This window comes from Macrosteles quadrilineatus, unplaced genomic scaffold (assembly GCF_028750875.1).
Source record: "Macrosteles quadrilineatus isolate MER2022 unplaced genomic scaffold, UCM_ALF_1.0 Scaffold_8__2_contigs__length_117827958, whole genome shotgun sequence".
Taxonomy (NCBI): domain Eukaryota; kingdom Metazoa; phylum Arthropoda; class Insecta; order Hemiptera; family Cicadellidae; genus Macrosteles; species Macrosteles quadrilineatus.
Window position 1 is genome coordinate 32,800,089 of NW_026542601.1, and position 20,763 is coordinate 32,820,851.

The following is a 20,763-nucleotide window of genomic DNA, read 5'->3' on the forward strand; positions in this document are numbered from 1 at the left end:
ATTTCGTTTAGAGTTAAAAGAATCATAACATACTACATTTTAATCAAAATAATTTATTTAAAAAAATTTTAATGTCTTTTTGTCATCATATGAGTTTTTATAGGAAAATCACAGTCAAAAGTCTACATTTTAAAAAAAATGCCTGGACTTAACAATGGATACCTAAATACCAAATTTCTTTCAAGTCGGACCATATGGTGTAATGTGTAGCTATGTCCACATCCACGCATACAGACACACACGACACACACACACGGACATCACTTCGAAAAAAACTTTTAATTCAGATAGACCTAAAGCAGACGTTTCCACTCAAAACTCAAATTTTGACAAAAAAACTACTTTCTCCACATAGGCCTAGAATCAGGGTGGCTAGTGAAATCACATTGAAAAATTCCCTGACTTTTCCCTGACAATTCCATGATTTTTTTAAACTTTCCCTGATCGACAAATTTAAAATTACAATTTTAATACTAACTTATTCTTCAAAAGGACTAATCTTTATCTGAAGAATATATTATGTTTGTTTATATGAAAAACATACATAAAATCTATAGATACAGGCTAGCTTATATTCAAACTTTGCAACTTACCTTAATAAAATTAAACTGAGTTTGATAAGATATAACAAAATTTAATTTGTACAAAAACACAAAATTTATTTGTACAGACACATTAATTAGTTTTCACCCACACGACACACGTACTCTCACCAGATCAACCTTTCCTAACAATTATTAAAATTATTTTAAACCTTTTAAAATTTTCCCTGACTTCTGACAAAATTCCCTGACTTTTCCATGACTTTTCCAGATATTTAATATTCCCTGACATTTCCAGGTTTTCCAGGTCACTATAGCCACCCTGTAAACATATATGGAGAAAGTAATAAAAAATCATTGCAAGTGAAAATTTTAAGTGCATTGGAGAAATTCTTCTACTATAATCCATTCGACCGTGTATCATAAAAGAAAATCATACAATGCCTACCTTAAACCTCGGACAAGATGCACAATGCAGGTAAGTATCGTTTCTGTTGTCTGTGCTTAAATTTCAGGTCCACCTATTTAGAAAACCATAAAACTGTCTAGCAAGGAGAACATTCTTTGTATTGAAAAATTATCTCCACTTTAAGCATGTATACCACGGTGAAACACACCACGATGTTATACCAAATCAAAATCAAAATGAAAAATTATTTATTCTGTTAAGCAAAACAATGCAATAGGACACGTCAAATTCTTATTCTAATATATACAAGAAGTGCCAAAAAGGCAGGAAGTCTAAAAGGATTCGAGCAACAAAACACTCAGGCAAAAAAATAATAAAAAAACACAGAAGAGGGAGAAAAAATCAAAACAAAACAAAGCAAATCAGAGCGAAATCCATGCATAAACTGAAAATTAGTTACAACTGACCAACTCAAATAATAAAGCTTCTGCTACGCTCCTAGTTATTTAAAATTACTACTTACAATGAATGTGGGATGTTGAAGAAATCATCCGTAGAGAAGAGTAGATATGGCAATAGAAGATCCCGATTTTGAATTTTGAAAAATTCTGGGTCCAGGCTGAACAAAAAATGTGAGTTAAGAGTACTGTATGTCGAAATAGTTATTTGTGTAACTAGTGGGTGAAGTGGCACTTTGCTGCACACGAGAGAAATGTTTACGCACGAACCAAATGCGAATGTGGAAGGTTTCTCGAGTGCAGCAAAGGCAGTTTGTACTCGAGTTACACATTGTATTTTTCCTACAGTTACTATAAAGCATACACATAATTAGTCATTCGAACACTGAACAACAAGTTTTTAGGTTAGGTTAAATCCAAACATTGAAAGAAAACATGAGAAACGCTGCACTAGCTGATCGTAGTCGTAGTAGTAATATATTTAACTGTTGCCAGCTTATTTTCAAACGTACAAGTATTACGTGCCTAATAAAGGCACGCTGCTTTTTTGTTGTTTGGTTGGAACACTGGTGTGTGGCAATAGTAAATATATGTAGCAATTACCAGTTTTCTGTGCTATAATCAGTGCAAGGAAGGCCACTTTGTCAGGTGATTGTAGGAAAACTTATTTACGCAATGCATCAATGAAGACAGTATGGATATGACAACAGTTACAACCTTTCCAAAAACAGCAAAAGGCTCCTTGTGTATTCAGAACACCAGTTATCCAACCAAGTATAATTACATTTCACCATTAGGTGAAACTTGGCGACTAGCTTTGGCAAAGAAAGCAACCTCTGTGACAGCTGTGATGGTCGCAATCTTCTCATCAAAATGATCAAGATCCGCCGCTCAGCCCGCTCTCCTCGTAGAATGCCACCGGAATGTTAGTTGGACAATAGATCTTATTGCCTCAGTCCACTTTCTGACCTTTAATCTTTCAATGGTTTATTGATCACTTCCTGATCACGCCTATTGTTCCCCTATCTCAATATTGAGATCATTATATCTCCGCCAGTCACCTGTTCCAGCCTTCAGTCTCAATCATTGTGTGTTTGTTTTGTTGAGATAACTGTGACCGATAACGTTATGAGAAACCGGAAGTGTTCGTATTGGATGGTATAATATTATTTTCAACCTTGAGGAACGTTTATTTCAAAGCCCTCGTAGGGTATGGACGGTGATGGGAATCGCGCATGCGTTTTAGTATCTTAAACCAATGACTTTGGATAGTACACACGTAGACTTCACCTTGTATTACTTATTATACACAAAACCTGTTTTGATGTGTATGCTTCATGCACTGTGCACTAAAGTAGGTAGTCCTTTTCTTATTTTTATTTTTACAAGTATCGCTTTACTCTTTCTTCACAGTACCAGATGACAAGCGATATTTTACAAATATGTGATTTAATAAGATAAAACAGTTTCACAATTGGCTGAATAATACGAAACATATAGCAAAAACAACCTTCCTTTATAATATAAACCGGGAAGAATAATATGACGTTGTAAGTTTAATCTATGCTAGTGGGATCTCTTAAACTTTATCTGAAATGTGAGCCATTAAACCTCAAAATAACTAATAGTAGTCTAGTAGTCACACCTTGTAGCAACCAATGTAGGCCTACACCACCTTAAGGTGCATAGCTCTAAATACACCATTCACAGAAACGGCTGCAGTCAAATAAACCCTTCAGTAGAAATACGATCGCCAATTACCGTGAAAGCAATATAAATCAGATATACATCAGATGAGATAGTGTGGGAAATTTAACCAGGTCGGACACCGCGGTTGGTACTCCTGCCAGACATATGTTTATCGCGACAACAATGCGATAGTGCTAGTGCAGCTATCTAGCGACAGGTATCGGCAATTGTGCTGTCCCCCGGCAACAGCTTTATGACTTGTGCCTGTAGAGGTTATGGAAGAGTTACAACTCCGAGAGTTGTTTATAGAGCCATTGATAGAGCCTACAGCTCGTAGTTAGAGCACCCCTATTGGCAACAGTGTGAAACTGGATCGGTACGCGATTGGATGAGTGATTTGACATGTTTTCCTCCTTCGTAAAAACGGGTCTCGTAGATATTAATTAGATATTGAAGGGAACGCCGATAAACTAAATTGATTGCGAACGCCCAAGTAGCCAAGGGAAATCACCGGTCACTTGGTAAATTACTCGGGCCACAATACAGTTTTCCCTACAACAGAGCTCAGTGTTATACCAAAACTGAATAAAATAAATGGAATATCGGTTATCGCATAAATAAAACGAACCGATGTGTGAATAGTTCAACAGTTATTTTAAAACTACAGCAGTTATTGCGTAGTATGATTGACTGTCAGTCAATGGTGCTAATATAGATAATAAGTAATATAAATACTTTTACTCTGTTGTATCATTTTTGTTTGTAAGTGTATTGACTTTTACTCTGTGCTGAAGAAGATCACTGTGTAGAACCATTGACTATAGTCAATGGTAGAACTCACACTCACTGTATATATTGTAACCGTGATATAAGTCAAAACCGCCTCTTCGATTTTTAGAATATAAGAAAGTGTATAAATCCACCAACATAGGTTTTTAACCTAAGGTGGTTATTGTTTTTTTTTCTTCTTTTTTCATATGTAAATGTATTTTGTGTTTGTTTGTTGTATGGAAAAAACAATAAAGATTTCTTAAAAAAAAAAATTATTGCCGTAAAAAAAAATTGAAATTGGTTCGTGCTCGGTGAGAAACTTTTACTCCAAAGATGTTATTTAAAGGATTATGCATAGTTGCACACACATTGTATTAATTATTTTGGTTATTAGGTTAGATAATTACATGAATAGAGTTAGGGTCCTTTACATGAACGATATAAAAATGCTATAGACGTGAAAATCATACAAAATGGACATCGACATAACTATGTATGCATTTCGATTAATTGTAGCCTTCTAATGTACCGCTCTATGTTACGGTTGTATTTAGGCCTATTGTTTGTATATTTAAGTATATACAGCTGAGGTGTGCATACTATTATTCAGAAGTATAGAGATCAGGAGATTAGGGTGTGGGTTCTAGAGGGTAGGACTTGGGAAAATCCCACTTTTCGTGAAAAGGTCCCCACTTCCTCCCACAAAAAACCTCGATAACTTGTGCTTGTTTTAGAGGTGTGATGTGTGCCTTATCCATGGGTTATCAATTTTCATGTACTTTTGTGGTTTTTCGACCACTCTAAAGTTTAGATAAATTCAACAAACTCAATTGAACCCGGACATGAAACACACATATCCAAAGTCGAAGACTCAAGCCCAATCCAACTGACGGATCGGTCGACCAAGGCAACAAAGTATGGTCAGTCTGCTAGCGCCGTTCTACAGAGGTCGACTTGATGATATCAGCTGTATTAATGACCGCCATTCTGCCACAAACAAATGGGAGCATTTGGCGACGGCGACACCGATGTTATCAAGAGAGTGGATGTGCTACCATGTGTGGAGTGAGATGTTGTTGTCAAACTGAGAAAACGACCCAGAGGTTGAGAAAACGCCGACTTGGGTTACTGAAAGTAGACTTCCTCAAAGTTTAATAAAAATACACAAGTGATTTTGATCAATATACGCAATAAGTATGATTGAGATTTACCTGTATAATTGGTGTGATAGGGGTACCATCCGTTTCAGTTAAGTTCTTAGAATTGAACAGTTTCACATAATAGCATTGTTTACTTTCATAACAGCATAGTTTTTACTCATAATAACACTGGTAACGGACCGATGAGGTTCAAGGATGGAGAGAGAAGAAGTAAAATTGTATTGATTTGAACTTTTACTAATTAAGTCTTCAGTCCAATTTAATTGTTAAGTGGTGCAGTTAGTGTTTTAGTACAATGTTTCGTTGCATCACCGTCAGCTGCAATGAGAGGTTATGAACGAAAGTGTTAACAACTAACACTCGTAGAAGTTTCTACTACTACTAGTGTTGACAGTACACTATCTTTCTACCACTCTTTGCTAAAAACTACTATTAAGTTATAGTAGATATAGAAACAAACTATTCTCTTAAGTATTCTTGCTCCTGTGAACCACGCACAGAAAACTAGTTTATTTAAGTCCAGTGATTAAGGACTGCTGCTACCAACAAGAATCTTACTTTTCTAAGGATTAAATTGATTTATCAACTATAAATTCTTTAAAACAGCAACACACACTTGGATGGGTATTTAGAGCTGAATCTGAAAGCAAGGTATGTAGAAAGGATCAAGCGATCAAGTGAGATCATCTGTGTAGCTTTGTTCACCTCTTCACCTCTAAGTCAGCAGACTTAAATCTGCTGATTGTAAAGATAGTAAAATTAAAATGAAGACTTAAAAGTTTCTTTTATCTGCAGTTTAATAAAAAATAAAACCTTAAAACAATTATAGTAAGTTTATATGTGGAATCCAAAAATCTTTCAAGTCAACCACCGTATCGTTGGTTCAGTTTTTAATCGTATATTTATCACCTGAAAAAATTTCATAAGATAAATGATTAGTTAAAATATTAAAAATTTAAAATACAGTTGTACACAGTACCAGTACTATAATTCCTACCACATAAATAACGACATTTATGTTATATTTACAACAAACAGTTTCAAACAATTTTGTGTTTTAATTACTGGATTTTCCAATAAATCGGGGATAGATGCAAACCAAATATTCTACAATTGGAACATTACTTTACCTTGTTACAAATAATGCCAATTTCTGCAAGTTGCCATTCTAATCATTACTTTTAGAATCATGTATATATTTCATGTGCATATTATCAAGTGAATTATAAGACTATGATTATCATAAGTTGATTGCTAAAGTGTTTTTATTGATGATAATTTTATTTTTGATTGTACAATCATATAATCAGTATCAATTATTTGTTTATTTCCAACAAGTTATAACAAATTGCAGGCAACACTAGAACAATGGCAATGGAGAACTATAATATGTTCTCATCAAAATCATAATTTATTATTTATGTATCTTACCGGGGTTCCAGGTTTCCAAGTAGGGGTGGAGGTCTGAAAATAAATTGAAATGTTTTACAACAGATAAATAAAATTTAGTCAGGACCACGAAAGTTTGCAGTTGGCGGCAGCCAATGAGCCAATCACAAGATAAGACTAGTGCAACGTTGCCCGACACTAATAATCCTATATACTAAATACCCACCCCGCAGCAAACCTGCAGACTAAGCGAATTTCAACTTGTCTGATTACATTTTTACTAAAATATTTCCATAAATAAGACATATTTATTCCCTATTTAAATAAACATTATATTTAACGAGTGCTTAGGTTTGCTGCTACGGGGAAGGTAAAAGTGTTTTTTGAACATACATCAATAGTATAGGATGAAATAAATAAATTTGCCAAATTTTATCAATATATATCCATAAACAAGTTGTAAACATATTTATATTTTAATTAAATTCTTAAATTTCATTCATGCTCATATTTTTAAAATTCGTATTAGGCCCATTTAAAACAATTATATTAATCCGAAGTAAATCAAATATTACAATTTTCTAATACAAAGAGACATGTTGAATGGCACCGACGAGTCTACAAGTATCATATTCAAGGTCCCGGGCAATGGACGCACAACCTGACGTCTACAGTGAACTGCTGATCGAAGTGGCAGCCAATCACAGCATTGAGCACCAAAGGGATCATCTATGATTGGACACTGTAGGCGTGGTTAATTAGAATGATGGGAAATCTCAAAAAAAAGGAAGGGACAGGAAGAGCAAGATGGGATCAGTCTGGAAGAAGATTTGCGAGGCTTAGGACGGGGTCGGATCGAGCAGGCCCCAAATTATATCAGGATTGGTAAAATCTGCCACCTGAATACGTCCTAGGCCAAACTACTTCACCTACTCAGCCCACGCCGAGAGAAGAGGTTCCAGGGGGTCGTCATCCACCATCGAGGACCAGGATCAACCACCGAGTCATCTGCCAACGGAGACAAGGGGAGGCCTGGACATCACGAGACGTCACCTCGGGGAATTCATCTACCCTCAAGATCTTCTCCTCGGTATGTCAAAATTCAATTATAATTCCCAGGACAACAAATTTTAGAAGGAAGAAGATAAATTTAAATTACATAAAAAAAGGGCCTAAGTTAAATAACTACAATTCATTCAAATTAAACCTAACTTAAAAATAAAAATTTAAAACCTAAATGATCGATGATATAAATCATAAATAATAATAAAAATATTATTTCCTGCTGAATAAAAACAACAACAAAATAGCCTTAAAGGTTAAACATGTAAAATAATGTTTTTGAAATAGCCTAAGTAAGTTCTCATTTAGTATTTTATTTTCAAACGTGTATATTTGGTAGCTTGCTAAATGTGAATAGTCTTTGTTTGTTAAGTGTATTAATTTTATAGAATTTCATATTAGCCTTGTGGTTTAAGTTTTGTGAACTGGACTTTGGCCAAATGGCAAAGATGTAGATTAATAACATTTTATGAATATCTATATTTTTTTGTAAAAGGGTTTAATTAATTAAGATCGAGTCGTTTTACATATGTATTATATCTATCACTTTTAAACTTATATACGTGTTCAATTCTCTTATTTTGATACTGGGGCCCCAAAATATTTAATTCCTTTGGTAAATACGTCATTTGATTTATTGATTATTATATAAATGTATTGTGTTTTAAAGGGTTGTAGATTAGAGTGAGTGGTCAAATAAAATTTGGTAACTCATACAATGGTGTCAGTTCAATCAGTTCCTGAGTATTCTCACATATGCCAAGCGAGTATACTGAGCTTAGTAATAATTTTGTATTTTTCACATTTAAAGTAATTGAAAACCCCATAAGTTTACATGGTGGAGGCTGCCGATTTGATTTTATTATCAGCAATGATTTGACTGGCACAGATGAGTTATGCATGTTAAAATAAGTGTTGTATGATTAATATGTTTTAAGAAAGTGACAATCGCATAGCAGGGATTTTGATTTAGCAAAGCGACAAAACCGTGTATATGCTTAGATTAAGTTAAGACTTTGTCAGGTTATAGATGTTCAACACATAAAATACCTTAGGGAACTTATAAACGATCTAATAGGTAATTAACACAAACCGTTAATAGCAAAATATAAATACAGTGGTAGTGACAAAAAAAAATACACATTTAGTTTTAATTAAATTGCAGTCAAGTAACTAATCATAAATAACATACTCTGTTAACAATTTTTTTAAACATAAAAAATGAAATGCCATTAACAGAAGTTGATCTACCCCCAGACATATATAGGGTTAAAAAGGAGCAATTACAGCTTATTTTGTCGAAATTTAACATAAAATATAGGGATGAGGACCTTGTAGCCGATTTGAGACCCATTGTAGCTGACCTTAAAGCTTTTGTAAAAAATAATTGGTCTGAAGAGAAAAAATTGATTTTAAAGAAACTTTTAAGTAAAAGATGTCTTTCGGAAGCTGAACTGTCAAAACACCCTTTATTGAATCGCATTCACAAATTCATCAGTGATAGGGAAAACTTGTATGACACACCAGCTAGTGACAGTGAGGAGGACGAAAATTACGAGGACATTGACATAGCATCAGAGGACTTAGGAGAGATCCAATTAGCCGGCACACCTTTAAACGTACATTTACCACAACCCTTAAACAATACGGTTTGTTACGTAAATCAGCCACCTTTAGCAAACAACATGACACAACCCAAAGAAAATTTACCATTAATTTCTGCTGGTACATACCACGGTCTAGTCACGGAAAACCCCAGCGATTTCATAGACAAATACGAAATCGCAGCTCAATCAAACAATTGGCAGGAAACGTCAAAATTAAATTTATTCCCAGCCCACTTAGCGGGAACTGCACTCACTTGGTACCAACACTACATGAAAGGGAGACTAATTAATAGTTGGGATGAACTTAAAAACACCTTTATAAGTACATTTACACCCGTTGCGCAAGCACAAACACTGCAAAACATTTTGGATAAAAAAAGTACAAGGGCAGGATCAGCCGGTGCTGACGTATTACTTAGAAGTACTAACACTATGTAAACGGCATGACCCCGAAATGTCAGAGAAAAGGATAGCTCAATACATTATACAAGGTCTACGACCTGAATTTTGTGACAGGGTTTTGTCCGAAACGTGTGAAACATTAGAACAACTAGAACAAAGCTTAAGAAAAATTGAACTACAACTTCAAATCAAATTAGTTAATAGGGAAAAGTACAATAGAGCAGAAAGAGAGGGATTAATTCGAGGGGACACTGACAGTAGGGAACAAATAAACAATTTACAAGAAGAGATTAGGTCCTTAACTCAAATAGTATCCAACATGACTATGGCAGGAACACCACGAAGACAAGTACAACCAGACTTTTATCCACAAATACAGCAACAACAAAGATCATTTCCCAACAACAATGGAAGAGAACACAGCTTCAGAAGTTCAGCGATCTACAGACCTAGACAACAACATGGAACGCCTGCAGAAAAGGAATCCGCAACACAACGTACACAGAGGAGCAAATCAGCTGTTCCAGAGTTCACGGAGTTCACCGACTACCTCCGTTCATAGACAGCCAGCGCCACGCTACTACAACTACGGGACACATCAACCACCAACTACATACATGAGAAGAGATAATGTATATTGTAGTATCTGCAGAAGGAACAACCACAAAACCCAGGACTGCAGATACAGGAACCACAACGATAGAAATAACAGTTCACCTACAACAACTAGGTACTGCGACCACTGTAGAATGACTAATCACAGCAGAGAACAATGTTTTAGACTAAATCCCACCCACAATAGGCCAAAAAACGCGTAAAATGGGGAGTTCCTTATACTAACTACACAAGGCAACCTCCCCAGCCGTTTAGCATAAAACCCACACACATTAACACACACAAACAGTTGTATATAACCAATTATGATAGTGAATTTCCCACCTTAAATGAAGCTAGATATAGGAAACAGTATAAAGGTAGATGTTTTACTCAACCTACGGGACAGGAAAATAACTATGGATTTTCCAGAGTAACTGTACATAATACAAACTTTTGTAAATATCAGACAAGGAAGATACGAGACCATAGTAATGGTTTCTCTTCACCAAAACCTAGAAAACCCCATGAGCAGAAGACTAATGAAGAAAGGAATGGAGAAGAAGAACTGACTTCAAGAGAAGAGCAGGAAGACAGGAAAGTTGAAGAAAAAGAGCTAATAGAAGAAGATAAGAAGAACATTTGCATAGAGCTAAATGAACAAGAAACCAAACACATGATCCATAGCTGTGATATTTCCCTAGTCTCAGACGGAAGGATACACAAGCCAAGGAAAAAGGAGAATTTAGGGAGAAGAGAACTACATGATACTCTTTTTAAGATACAACAGACGGAAGATAAGAGACTAGCAGTGTTAACACTTAATGCTAGGTTAATCCAAAATCCTAACAAAGTAATTAACTGTATTGTAGACACAGGCTCAAATATAAATTTGATAAACTCTAACTTGTTATCGGGAAATAAAATTGAGACCGAAAAGCTACCAACTGTAGTTTCAGCAAACGACTCTCCTATAAATATTATAGGGACAACGGAGATTGCGTTAGAGATAGACAACATAATCATTAGAGACAAATTTTATATAACACCTGATACCAATAGTGAAATAATCTTAGGTAATAAATTCCTAAACAAAAACCGAGTTGAACTAAACTTTGACACCAAAGAGATTATCATGAACTTAGGTGGATATAAACACAGAATAAAAATGCAAAAACAGTGGTTAATTCAAATTGAATCTATTAACACTAATGCAATAGTCCCTAAAAGTAAAATTACTGACATAAGAACTGAAGAGGATATGGTGATTGCACCTCATCAACATAGGAAAATTAAATTAAATGTTGAAATAAATGACAAAACATATTTTGAGTCGGAAAAATCTTTAAAGGAAAAAAAGAAATGTCACGCATACTTAATTGATAAAGATAATGATGGTAATAGCTATATAAACCTATACAATGCATCAAACTTTCCCAAACACATTAATGCAAACACTCTACTTGGCTACCTCACTGAGGAAACAAATACTAACATTACGAGTACTAAAATAAAACATGAATCCCAAATGGATCCCAATAAACGGCAATTATTTGATAAAGATGGTATACCGTTTAACATATCACCCCATCTCACGGTAGAACAGCACAATAAAGTAATAGACTTATTACAAAATTATAAGACAATGTTTACTACAAAAATTGAAGATTTAGAACCAGCTAATTTGCCACCAGTAGCTTTAGAAACAGTTCCAAATTACAAAGCGGTAAACTCACCCCCATATAAACAAAGTACTCAAGAAAGACAGGAACTTAACCAACTTTTGGACCAACTACTAAAAGCAGACATTTTAGAGGAGTGTCCCGACTACTGTGAAAACTCTTCACCCGTATTTATTACAAGAAATAAAGATAAATCGCCAAGACTTGTAGGAGATATGCGTAAAGTTAATAACATATTAAAGAACTGCGTATATCCAACTCCATCAGTTAACCTAGTCTTAAATTGTCTAAACAAAGCCAACACATTTACAAAATTAGATCTCAAAGGAGCATTTCATCAATTGTTAGTAAGAGAAGAGGATCGAAATTTACTTGCTATAAAAACTCAAGACAGGCTTTTAAGATATAAAAGATTAACAATGGGACTTAAAGTTTCCACAGCTTTATTCAGTAAGGCATTACTGGCATTATTAAACAAACACTTGTACAACAAAGTTATAGCATATATAGATGATGTGATAGTTTATGGGACAACTTTCAATCAAGAAATAGAGAATTTAGCAACTATTTTAGAAATTTTACATAAGGCAAATTTAAAGCTTAATACACAAAAATGCAAGTTTTTATTTGAAAAGGTAGACATATTAGGATATACCGTGTCTAAAGAAGGAATTTTACCGCAAGAATCTACAGTTAAGGCCATCCAGGAATTTAAATCGCCAGACTGCATAAGACGCGTACGTCAATTTCTAGGAGCGTCATCATTCTTTAGGAAACATATTAAGAACTATGCTCAAATAACGTTACCCCTTACAGAACTAATAAAACAATCAAATCAAAATTTGCCTTTTGAATGGAAAGATGATTGCGAAAAAGCTTTCAATGAAATCAAACAAATTTTAACAAATCCACCAATCCTTTCACATTTTAGGGAAGATTGGGAAACAGTAATATTTGTTGACAGCTCATTATTTGCACTTGGGGCTTGCATGCTACAAATTAACCCTGAAAATAATACAATGCATCCTATTGCATATCTATCTAGAAAATACACTGACACTGAGAAGAGGTACACTAACGCGGAGAGAGAAATGCTAGCTCTAAGTTATGCGGTTAACTACTGGAGAGAATTCACTTTAGGTAGACAAACTACAGTTTTCACCGACTGTCAAGCACTCATACATTACAAGAATTTCAAGAACACTTCTTCACGCCTAAATCGTTTAGCTCTTTCTTTGGTCGATTACGACATTATTGTAAAATATAAACAAGGAACTTCAAATTTATTAGCAGACAGTCTTTCAAGAAACCCACCCGAGGAAATAATAGATCAGGGATTAATTGAACTAACTTTAAATACACAGGAAATTAAAACCGAAAACTTTGAAGAACTTCAAGCAAAAGATCCCTATTTAAAACAAATTAAGTTAGCTAAACTATCACCAGATTCTGTTCCCAAGAAAATAAGACATGAATCCAGAAAATATGTAGAACGAGATAACATATTGTATTACAAGCATTTTAACGGAAGTAACACTGAACATTTATTAGCAATACCTCAGGAGAAAGTTAACGACATATTGAAAACTTTTCATGATAATATTTTCTCAGGAGGACATTTTTCAAATTTTAAAATTGCAAAGAAAATAAAATCTCGTTATTATTGGCCTAACATGAACCAAGACATTGAACACTACACTAAAACATGTGAACAATGTCAGTTAAGGCGATCTCCCACGTATAAGCAATATGGTAAATTAAATCCCCAAATACCTCCAATAACACCATTTGAAAGGATTATTATAGACTTTTTAGGGCCAATAACGCAAAGTCATGGATACAAATACATTTTAATCATTACAGACCCTACCACTAGAATGGTTTACACGCGTGCAACACGAGCCGCGGATTGTAAAACCGTAGCTAAAGTACTGCTAGATCTGTTTTGTTTATATGGTGTGCCAAAAATCATAACCCACGACCAGGGAACACACTTCATGGGACAAGTTCTTAAACAGTTGTTACAAAGTTTAGGGATAGAGCAAAAAGCTAGCCCGCCCTATGCACAACGAGTTCAAGGTTTAACCGAAAGAGCCAATTTAGTAATTAAAACAGCAATTTCCCACTACATTGAGGAAAATCCACACAATTGGTCCGACATTTTGAAGTATGTTACATTTGCCTATAATACTACAATAAACAAGAGCACAGGTTACACGCCCTTTTACTTAAATTTTGCACGAGAAGCTAGACATCCATCTGATTACATCTATACACACGAAGATCAAGACACAGACATCGTAAAAGAAATCAAACTAATTCACAAAATTAGGACAGAGGTTCCCAAAATCTTAGAAAAAGCCCAAAATAGGCAAAAATCGTTCTTTGATCAAAATAAAAGGGATTTAGACTTACAGCCAGGGGATGAGATATTAATTAAATATCCTACTGATCACACAAAGAAATATAGCAAATTTCAAAACTGTTTCAAGGGGCCATATCACATTACCGGGAAAATAAATGATTTGACCTACATGGTAGCTCTAGAAAAAAGAGGTAGATTGTGTGAAGAGCCGGTACATGTACAAAATATTAAGCCGTTTCATAGAAGATAAATACAAATTATTAACGTTTATCCCTCACTAGCATCTTTATTAAGCTTGTAAATAATCATCATGTTGGGAGAGAAAGGAAAATATTATTTAATTTGCATTAAATTCTGAAGAGTATTATAATTCACAGCGTCATATTTAATAACGACACAAATAAAAATGTTTAATTAAGTCATAAATAGAAGATACTGTACAAGAATTTATAAATAAAATACGTGACATTACGAGATGAATACATTTATCAACTCATAGCAATTATAAAACGATCAGCATAAACGAGAATAACAATAGCCTACCCATCGTGTGAATATCCAATTGATACACAAGAAACAACACAGCAAGAAACACGAAACCAGAGACACAAACAATAAGAAATCAAATAACGCACATAACTTCACACGCGACGCGGAACAAACATCTCACTGAGTTCTCAAGCTTGGACGACAAAGACAGCAGCTTCATGACTCCAGCAGAAAGATGATATCAAGCAGACTCAGCATCTAGGTGCATTGCCTTTGTACGCAATCTCATTCAAACATTGTGAGATTGTATCTTTTCCGAGTAAAAAAACTTAACATCACCACTTCTATATGAAATAGATCAAAAATATTCTCCAATTTATATTCGAACTAAAGATACTATAAAATTCAAAATAATTTTATGACTATTACATCTTGCGAAGATATCTAGTCTAAGCGCGCAGTCTAGATGCTTCATGACATTTAATAGGGTATAAAAAGAAAGAGTGATTAATTACAGATATAAACAATCAAACATACAAATGGAAAGCTGTTCAATACACAAATACAATTAATTAATATGTCAATTTACACCAAGCTTTTAAGTAACATCTATTAAGAAAATGGAAATTATCAAACAACGAACTTGATCTACTTATTAGCACAAATTTACACAATGAGTACTGATAGGATCTCCTCTCGATCGTAATTTTAATTATGGAATATATGGTTCTTATTCAATCCATTACAATTCAAATCATGTAAACCAGTGGAGCAACAAGAGGCTACACAACAGGCTGACACCGCACAGTAGCACAATCCAATGGACGATGCGAAGACATCTTCGAGTAACTGGGGCACTAAAGATAATTTTTCGGGGACGAAAAATTTTCCCGAGCAGGGGAGTGTAAACATATTTATATTTTAATTAAATTCTTAAATTTCATTCATGCTCATATTTTTAAAATTCGTATTAGGCCCATTTAAAACAATTATATTAATCCGAAGTAAATCAAATATTACAATTTTCTAATACAAAGAGACATGTTGAATGGCACCGACGAGTCTACAAGTATCATATTCAAGGTCCCGGGCAATGGACGCACAACCTGACGTCTACAGTGAACTGCTGATCGAAGTGGCAGCCAATCACAGCATTGAGCACCAAAGGGATCATCTATGATTGGACACTGTAGGCGTGGTTAATTAGAATGATGGGAAATCTCAAAAAAAAGGAAGGGACAGGAGGAGCAGGATGGGATCAGTCTGGAAGAAGATTTGCGAGGCTTAGGACGGGGTCGGATCGAGCAGGCCCCAAATTATATCAGGATTGGTAAAATCTGCCACCTGAATACGTCCTAGGCCAAACTACTTCACCTACTCAGCCCACGCCGAGAGAAGAGGTTCCAGGGGGTCGTCATCCACCATCGAGGACCAGGATCAACCACCGAGTCATCTGCCAACGGAGACAAGGGGAGGCCTGGACATCACGAGACGTCACCTCGGGGAATTCATCTACCCTCAAGATCTTCTCCTCGGTATGTCAAAATTCAATTATAATTCCCAGGACAACAAATTTTAGAAGGAAGAAGATAAATTTAAATTACATAAAAAAGGGCCTAAGTTAAATAACTACAATTCATTCAAATTAAACCTAACTTAAAAATAAAAATTTAAAACCTAAATGATCGATGATATAAATCATAAATAATAATAAAAATATTATTTCCTGCTGAATAAAAACAACAACAAAATAGCCTTAAAGGTTAAACATGTAAAATAATGTTTTTGAAATAGCCTAAGTAAGTTCTCATTTAGTATTTTATTTTCAAACGTGTATATTTGGTAGCTTGCTAAATGTGAATAGTCTTTGTTTGTTAAGTGTATTAATTTTATAGAATTTCATATTAGCCTTGTGGTTTAAGTTTTGTGAACTGGACTTTGGCCAAATGGCAAAGATGTAGATTAATAACATTTTATGAATATCTATATTTTTTTGTAAAAGGGTTTAATTAATTAAGATCGAGTCGTTTTACATATGTATTATATCTATCACTTTTAAACTTATATACGTGTTCAATTCTCTTATTTTGATACTGGGGCCCCAAAATATTTAATTCCTTTGGTAAATACGTCATTTGATTTATTGATTATTATATAAATGTATTGTGTTTTAAAGGGTTGTAGATTAGAGTGAGTGGTCAAATAAAATTTGGTAACTCATACAATGGTGTCAGTTCAATCAGTTCCTGAGTATTCTCACATATGCCAAGCGAGTATACTGAGCTTAGTAATAATTTTGTATTTTTCACATTTAAAGTAATTGAAAACCCCATAAGTTTACAAAGTAAACTACAACAATTTTCATTTTCTCCTTAAGAATAACATGGGAATTTTAAATTACACTATTTTTGAATTTTCTCCGTGACCGTTAGATATACAACAGCGCTTCAATATACTAAATCATTTCTTTTTTTAAGCTCTACAAAACTGTTTAGAAAGAAATTGCAATTTTTTTTGTTTTTAGGGTCAAAAATGGGAAAACCCCATTTTTACCCCATAACACCCACCATAAACCCCTGTTCCCAAGGTCCAATTATGCTGGATCGCGAACTCGTTCGAATAAAACGTAGGTTTACACGTTTGTACCAAATTTCATCAAAATCAGATCATTTTTGCTCGAGTTATCAAATCAATCAATGTGAATTATGTTTAGCTTTCACCTATACAATGAAACACTTGAAACATAAATACTATCAGGAGTCTTGTAATTAATTTAAATTTTATTTGAAAAATAGATTTAATTGTTTATGCATGCAGCTTGATATTGTGCTGCATTTTCTTATACAATAGCATGCAAAATTACAATAAAAGTTATCTTACATTGTAATAGTTTTATTTAACTTACGTAATGAGGGTGGACTTCGTTGTCTCTTCCATTTAGCTGTTCACCATACATGGCAAGTCTGTACTGCAATCAATATCTCATATAAAAGCTAGTCATTCAAGTTTGAAGTACAGTAATTTGAAACAGCCTCAATGGCAAGAAGAAAATTTAGTTAGATATAAAACGGGGCTTTAATGGGATATACTCCTTTTATCTATGGATATAGCCTACAAATTTTGCAGTTGCTTAGGTGTATACTTCGATGGTTCAAGAATTGACTAAAACAATAAACATACACGATATGAATTATGAATGACAGAATAAAAATGATATATTGTTAAAAGTCGCATTTACTTTACAGTTACACAATTTGTCCAATGAACTAAGTTAGTATCTAACCTGGCCAAAACATTACGATAACATTGAATTTTTTTGGTATTTTTCCCCTTTCTACAGAATATATTTTAAATTTAATTTATACCAGTATACAAATTAACACCAATCACATGTCAGGGGAATTATTAATGTTTTATTTTGTTTAGAGAATCAAGGAACAGTAATAGTTTCTGTTACAACTTTGAACTTTGTCAAGCATTTAAAACATTTATTTACTCAGAATTATAAAAGTACGTTGCCGAATGGTGCTTGGTCAAATAAATACTTTTTTATAACAGTTTCAAAATTATTTGTACTAGTGTACCTGTTGCTCGAATTTGAGCAATTGCGAAGCATTACAGGCGACTCAAAGACTCACGATCTACACAACAGTTAGATATACCCTAATCAAAATCTTTTGTAAATATCTTATCTTTTTTCAAAAAGCTGATCTTGTTTTTTTAGTGTTTTTAGTGTAAAAAAACATTATTTCTATTTCTTTTACTTGGTTGTGTTCTATGACATTTTCTATGTTTCCATTGTTTGCAAATCGGTTATTTCAATGATTGCTCAAGAAATGTAGCACAGTGTTAATTCAGTTTTACTTTTAGCCTATATCAAATTGTCCAGGATTTCTCACTCTTTTCCATTGTAATAATTACACCAACCCAAGTTTCGTCTTGGGCAGAAACCAACCCATACAATAGATATAAGTTAACTCCATAAGAAATAATTTTAAAAGTTACTGCAATATTAGGATTTTTCACTGATTTGGTAATAGAACATTATATTGCAAAACATGACACGATGCAGAAGAAAATCAATTTTAACACGTTGCCTACCAGCCGTCACACTCCTCTGTGTGAGGACTCTAGTGTGACCTGGTAGTGAATGTGTTAACACGTTGCCTACCAGCCGTCACACTCCTCTGTGTGAGGACTCTAGTGTGACCTGATAGTGAATGTGTTAACACGTTGCCTACCAGCCGTCACACTCCTCTGTGTGAGGACTCTAGTGTGACCTGATAGTGAATGTGTTAACACGTTGCCTACCAGCCGTCACACTCCTCTGTGTGAGGACTCTAGTGTGACCTGATAGTGAATGTGTTAACACGTTGCCTACCAGCCGTCACACTCCTCTGTGTGAGGACTCTAGTGTGACCTGATAGTGAATGTGTTAACACGTTGCCTACCAGCCGTCACACTCCTCTGTGTGAGGACTCTAGTGTGACCTGATAGTGAATGTGTTAACACGTTGCCTACCAGCCGTCACACTCCTCTGTGTGAGGACTCTAGTGTGACCTGATAGTGAATGTGTTAACACGTTGCCTACCAGCCGTCACACTCCTCTGTGTGAGGACTCTAGTGTGACCTGGTAGTGAATGTGTTAAAATCAGAAAAATCCATTGCAAATACTGTACTTCATTTTGACAAATTCAATAAATCACAATTTAAATATTAACAGCTGTTGCATTAAAAAGTAGTGTAGGATTATGCATATGGTTGTAATGTAAACAAATCTGAAGAGGCAACTTTAAAGGCTACTGGGGCAGAGCCCCAAGAGAATTTACCTCTTTCCCCTTTTGATGGCTCATCTACATACCAAGACCTTTCTTTAGAGACCCCTACCAAGTTCCTACGCCCAGTCGTTCTCTCAAATTAGCTGTGACAAAAACCCCGTTTTCCTCCATAAGAATAACATAGGATGGGAATTTAAATGCCACGGGGGCAGAGCCCCAAGGAAATTCACCATGTTTTTCTTTTGATGGCTCATCTACAGACCAAGACCTTTCTTTAGACACCTCTACCGAGTTTCTACGCCCAGCCGTTCTCTCAAAATAGCTGTGACAAAGAAAAACAGTTTCAAATTAATATATAGATACTAGCAGAAACAAACAAACACACAAACGGTCACATTTATAATATTATAAGATGATGATAGTTATTTTTTACTTATGGTAACTAGTTTTTATTTATTTTTAAATCTTTGATACTTACTGCTTCCCACCAACTTGGGCCTTCTTTGTCTGTTGAATCGCTTTCCTACATAAAATAACATGCATGTAGTTAATATGTTCGCCACTCTGTTTTCTGTTAGTTATTTTTGTCTCATTTATGAATATAAATAAAAAGATATAGTTACTTCTTTCTTGTTCAGTTAAATAACAGCAATATTATTAAAGTTAAAGTATTATAAATCAAATCATCGTAAAAAACAAATTTAATTATAAAGAAACATCTTTATGGATTAGAAGAAGGCAATTTTTTGTCTGATAACGCTTGAGTGTCTTGGGGTCTTCTACAACTTTGGTATGATCTTATTAACTTTACGCATAATACAACCAAATAGAATACCAACATTTTCAGCTATCAGAACACAATACAGAATTACTCTAATTATTGCAAGATATTTTAATCCATAAACTGACATTGCCTCTAAATGCCAATAACAGCTACAACCCTAAGCAGTCACAGGTAATAAAATCATTGTTAGCACTAAAGCTACTTATAAAATGTTTTCTTTCAAGAACTAGAGTAATCAATTTTTTAACAATTACCCAAACATAATTTACAATTACCGTGACTGCCTCGTTGAACCGCACGATATTATCTTCCACCATTTTATTCAGCTCTCGTTCTCTGTAGCTCATTGGTCTAAGAGTGGTACGAGCTTTTCTCATGAAATCTTCAAATTCTTCGTCAGTATCTTTTCCTGATAGAACCGCGTTCACACAACACATTAAACATGTAACCCACCTGCTCATTCTAAATCATATGTTCACCCTCATATTGTGTTTCCCTCCATTGAGATTACAGTAAACCTTATAAAATATTTAACTTATCTGATATGAGATTTGGTTACAAGATAAGATTTCTTGAGTGAAG

General features: G+C 34.5%; 1 protein-coding gene across 1 annotated transcript; it reads right to left on the reverse strand.

Annotated features, from left to right (window-relative positions):
• Positions 1–5,808: 5,808 nt before the first annotated feature.
• LOC129001083 (uncharacterized) lies at positions 5,809–20,670 on the reverse strand. The gene is made up of 5 exons (XM_054428253.1): positions 20,457–20,670; positions 19,876–19,920; positions 17,525–17,587; positions 6,461–6,493; positions 5,809–5,938 (listed from the first exon to the last, which is right to left on the reverse strand). The coding sequence occupies exons 1-5, from the start codon at positions 20,640–20,642 to the stop codon at positions 5,888–5,890; spliced, it is 378 nt and encodes a 125-aa protein (XP_054284228.1). The 5' UTR covers positions 20,643–20,670; the 3' UTR covers positions 5,809–5,887.
• Positions 20,671–20,763: the final 93 nt, after the last annotated feature.

Coding starts and splice junctions, on each gene's coding strand:
- LOC129001083 (XM_054428253.1), bottom strand. CDS start 20,642: ATGAGCAGGTGGGTTACATGTTTAATGTGTTGTGTGAACGCGGTTCTA. Junction 19,921..20,456: donor GGTTCAACGAGGCAGTCACG/GTAATTGTAAAT, acceptor TATTTTATGTAG/GAAAGCGATTCAACAGACAA. Junction 5,939..6,460: donor CTTGGAAACCTGGAACCCCG/GTAAGATACATA, acceptor AAATTTTTTCAG/GTGATAAATATACGATTAAA.